The sequence below is a fragment of the Montipora foliosa genome, chromosome 4 (assembly GCF_036669935.1).
Source record: "Montipora foliosa isolate CH-2021 chromosome 4, ASM3666993v2, whole genome shotgun sequence".
Taxonomy (NCBI): domain Eukaryota; kingdom Metazoa; phylum Cnidaria; class Anthozoa; order Scleractinia; family Acroporidae; genus Montipora; species Montipora foliosa.
This window is the reverse complement of record NC_090872.1, coordinates 41,667,824-41,672,823: the sequence shown is the minus strand read 5'-3', so window position 1 is coordinate 41,672,823 and position 5,000 is coordinate 41,667,824. Positions and strand designations below refer to the sequence as shown.

The 5,000-nt window shown below is 39.3% G+C and overlaps 2 protein-coding genes across 5 annotated transcripts in view; one reads left to right on the top strand and one right to left on the bottom strand.

Annotated features, from left to right (window-relative positions):
• LOC137999271 (uncharacterized) overlaps positions 1-5,000 on the bottom strand; it is a 333,030-nt gene that overhangs the window by 154,211 nt on the left and 173,819 nt on the right. The window lies entirely within an intron of this gene.
• LOC138000816 (uncharacterized) overlaps positions 1-5,000 on the top strand; it is a 173,005-nt gene that overhangs the window by 33,458 nt on the left and 134,547 nt on the right. For all 4 annotated transcript variants that reach the window (XM_068847474.1, XM_068847473.1, XM_068847475.1 and 1 more), the window contains 2 exons: positions 429-569; positions 1,525-1,613. In XM_068847474.1, coding sequence (XP_068703575.1) covers positions 429-569; positions 1,525-1,613 — 230 coding nt within the window. The remainder of the gene's footprint in view (positions 1-428; positions 570-1,524; positions 1,614-5,000) is intronic.

Here is a 5,000-nt window from a genome sequence, read left to right as displayed (position 1 = left end):
GCGAAAAATGAAGCCTCGCTTTACATGTTTTGGTGAGTTAATCTGGGTTGAGACTCCATTCCAATCAAAAACCAGTACCCGGTCAGCGGTCAAGTTAAAAAAAAAAAGACAGTCTCGGTAAGCTCTAAGCTTGAGCCCGTGATATGGTCACGTGATACTGGTCAGCGGATACCTTGTTTTGACAGGTGTCAATTAGTCAAAACATGGATGTATATTACATTGCTTGCAGTTCACTGTGTACAACAAACGAGACAAGAGGAGTCCATCCAGTTTGCTATTTAGTTCATTGGTCATTTTAGCATCTATCTATAGCGAATATGATTGCGATTGACTTACCCAGCTGTATTTAGCCATCCTTGCATAAACAATGTCAAGCAGAAACTGTAACTTTGTATTTTTCTTTCTTTTTCAAAACCGATTTTGAACAGTGAGCCATTGTGTAACCTTCAGTAAGAAAAACCACCCCAAATGCATGTCATTTCCTGGTCCTCCATTGAACGTGAAGGTTCGCCCAGACATTCAAAAAGGAAAGCCTTCTGTGCACGTAACGTGGGAACCACCGAAAAAAGGTGAGTTAAGTGATAACATGCCAATGACAACAGTAATACGAAATAAGACGAGCTGTTTGATATGGGCAACGTATACTGAAACCAGATTTCACTAAACGGCAAATAACTGACATGATGAGGTTAACACACTTGGAAGCTGCACTAGAGTGATCAAGCTTGGGTTTGTTGTCAACGGCGAACGGCTGGCCATAAGCTCACTTGTTTTTTCTTTTTAGTATCTGATTGACTTTCAGTTGCTATGTGTAAACAGTAAACTTCAGGAGGAGGTTAGCCGTTTCCCGTACGTAAAGGCTAATTTCCTATTTTTCTAACCAATATTTATCAAACGCATTATTCTTAACAAAGACGTATAGCCCTTTTAGGTACAATTTGGGTCTTTTAATACTGGGGTGTGTGCTGGCGTCAACTCGGAGTAAATACGTTGTGGTTTACTTGATAAGTTTAAACTGAATCATGCAAACAGGCCGTGATTGCACGTGGCAATGTGACCCCGGTGTTGGCAATTTGCCTTGCCTAAGTAAATGAATTTCCTCAAGTAAGCCAATCTTGAATGACGACATTTTGACATAGTTTCCAAAGAAACTGTAGTGCCTCGTCGGAGGGAGAGTAAAGCAGGAAATTTTGCTTGTTCCACTGTTCCCCAAAACCCCTGGGAGTACCCTAAAATTGTATGGCTGACGTTTGAGGGTTAGCTCTTCGTCAGAGCAATAGCTCCGCCAAGTCCTACAACCTGAAACAAGCTACAATTCTTCAATTCACTCTGATGGAGAGCTAATTAAACACGTCAGCCATTCAAACCTTTTTACAGTAGTACACGTGATTCAACCTTATGAACTCTTTTGATAAAACGAAATTTTCGTGTAAGCTACTCATTTACATAAGTGGAGTGCGTTAGACTCATTTCTTCATTTATTCCCTCAGCAAAGATCTGATGTTCTTTTTTGTCTTCATATAGGACGAGGGGATTTATGGGGATATCAAGTTTATATCGTTGGAAAAGATTGGCATCCTGGTCATTCAAATTGCATCCAGATAAATAAGGAGGTAATCACCATTTACTACATTTTTATTTATTTACTGGCCTTCATATCGAACGCGGACGAAAACGCCCTTGTTAATCATATCCTCCTCATTGTCTCAGTGTGCCACATGTATTTATCACTCGGGTTATTTATTTCAAAGTAGCTCTAGCATCACTAGAGTAGGCCCTGACACTTAATCTGTAACGCAGACACACCGCCAGATATTTAACACTCAACCTAAACCTTTGTCATCAGTCACTCGGAATCCTTCTACACCCACAAGTCACCGTAAGGACCAGTCATTGAAGGCCAGTTATCTTGCCTGACCAAACACGTCCCTCTGCATCCCCGATCCTTCAGGAACAGCGTAGAATGCCCTACTTCCATAAAATCCATAATTAATGAGCGTTAACCATACCCTTTGCTTCTGCCTGAATTATGATACCGAATGTTTAGAGGAACAAATGCAAAGTATGTCAGAGAAACAGAAAGTCCTTTTGGTGGAAGGGAAATTATCAGCGGTAATCCAGCGTGATTTCACAAACACGAGGAGCACAAACAGGGAAGTTAATTGGTTACATGTTCACCTCAGCTATACGTGCAGAATCTCTTGAATCAGCCAAAACAGCACTGAATATTGAAAGCACATCTCTGGAATTTTAGCAACGGAATACTGGACCATGTTTTAGCAATAGTGTTTTAATATTCGCATTTTTACAAATGGTATATGGGTTCATTAGCGCTTTTGCCTCAAGAAATTTGTCAATTTTTTTTGGAATAAAACTGACTGACTTAAGCGGCCAAAAGGCCTGAACTTGCCGAGATAACTAAGATTGACAAGTTCTTCTAACGTTTGTAGTCAATATTCCTATAGCACAATGCCGAAATAAATGTGAACAGCGAGAACGAAGTCAACAGATTTAAGTCGACTTTCATATTTCAAGGACCAACCGTTACAAATAACATATTCCTTCATCATCCACAAAATTTTTCTTCATGCATTTTCCATTCTCACTCCTTCTAAGAGTTATTTTATTCCGGTGCATTCCATGAAATGAATACAAATGAACATTTCCTTTAGCACACACAGTTATACATACATATCAATGGTCTTGTAGGGAAGAACTAACTTCATTGAGCATAATGATCTCAATGAGAATGTAATAGCCATGAAATCGCTCAGTACAAAACGCAGACTGCAGACTGCAGACCGGGTACAAAACGCAGACTAGGTACAAAATGCAGACTGCAGACTGCAGACCGGGTACAAAATGCAGACTAAGTCTAAACTAGACCCTCCGTGAGGGTACACTGGGTTGCCTGTGGTACGTTCAGCGTTCCAGGCAATTTTTTTCAAGTTGGGGGGTCATTAAAGACCATTTAAGGGCTCACCCAGAAGTCATACCAGCAAAGTCCCTATGGCTCACAAGTCCTCACACGTTCGTGCGACGAAACAGATCCTTTTCTGAGGTTAAAAACCTGGCTACCGGCCTATTAATTAATCATTTGTCCGAAAGAAGAAATTCCTGTCCTCTTTAAAAAAATTGACACGCATTGCTTACGTGTGGTAGTGAAGTAACACAGCGATTTATTCCATAATGTCAACGGAGCTGTGTGTTTTCTTCCAGGAGATTCAAGTTGTCCTTGCGTAATATGCAGCTCTAACAGTGCACGATATTTTTTTGGTTTTGCCTATCACTGTAGTGCCATGGTAGAAGTCTTGGGTAAATAGCCTGAGAAGACATGTGGTTACTAGCAAAGTACTGAACCCAGAAAGATTGAAGAAAATAAATGGGAAGTGAAAAACATTGTCTTCTGGGATGACATATTGACAGTTGTCTTTGCGTAATATGTATGTCTAACAGTACACGATATTGTTTTGGTATTGTCTATCATTGTAGCGCCATGGTAGAAGTCTTAGATAAATAGCCCCTTGAGAAGACATGTGGTTACTAGCAAAGTACTGAACCCAGAGAGATTGAAGAAAATAAAAGGGAATCGAGAAACATTGGCTTCTGGGCTGACTTGTTGATCATGCAACTTCTTTCTATCACAAGTGTAAGCGTGCACTGACAGCATCTCACAGATTTGTAAACAAAACTTGAAAGGTGAAGTTTACCCTATCCGGCAGGGTTAGTAACTGGATGGGCGACCTAAGAAATATATCACTCAGTAACAGAAGCATAGGACCGAAAATTATATTTTAATGCTATCAAATGCGAACCAAGCAAGATACAGATTTTGTTAGCTTGCTTTATGCAAAACAATTATTGATGTAAAAGTAAATAAATATGGATACACAGTTTTTAAGAAGAGCAGAAGGAAGTTTCAGGACGGTCGATCGAGAATAAAATATTTTGCCATCGGTAACAAAATAGGCCACTTGCACTAAGACGTCATGCGACATCGTTTTTAAGAAGATGAAAGTTACATGATTTTGCCTTCGAAACACTATTAGTGGGTCATCTCTTAAACAAAATAATAGTGATTTGGTTTTTCAAACCCGCACCACTTGCTTAAAATGAGAAAGTCCGTAACTGGTTACGTGACCAAAACTTGATTTTTTTAAAATTATGAATTACCGCTTTCTGACACAAATTTTGCACTTGAACTTCAAGGAAAATGTTGAAAAGATGATGTGGTAACGTTTATGGCACACCTGAACTCAACTATTAAACATTTAACAAAATATAAGCAAAAGTAGTTTTGGCCGCCATGTTGGAGGGCAAGAGTATGCCCTCCAACATGGCGGCCAAGACAAATCATGCTACTTTGTTGAAAAATCAAAGTACCATAAAATATCTCACTTAAATGCGTTTCCTCTCAAATTTCGCGTGTAAGATAATTTTTATGTGTTCTGTCAATTTTTGGCAACAGCAAGATTACAACTCACTGTTTAAGGGAAGCATTGGTCACGTGATCTCTTAGTGCAAGTGGCCTATTTACGACAGGAAAACAACATTAAGTTTGAACCACGAATAGAAAAAGTTACCATCAGCGAAAAACATTTTGGGAGATTTTAGTTGTGTTGTTGTAATTGTACTTTTCGCTGCACCGAGTAAATTGCACATCGAATTCAGCGGGCGCAGCGATCAAGTTACCGTGGCATGTTTACTCGCGAAACAGTGAAGCATCTGTATTAAATGATGCTTAGCTACCGGGTTTTTGTTTTTGTTAGTTTTATTTTTCTTTCAATTGTTATAAATTTTGACAAGAAATGTGCGAATTCAACACAAAGATCACAATCGCCCAACTCTCAGAGGTTGACCATTGTTTTTGGAAAATCAAAAATTTACTCTCCAAGACAAGGTTATTTATCACCAGGTAATTCCATCGTTTTGGTAATTGCGGCTACTTTATTATTCATCAGCGTCACAATCTTTTGCCGACTTTGAGGGTCATTTTGTTG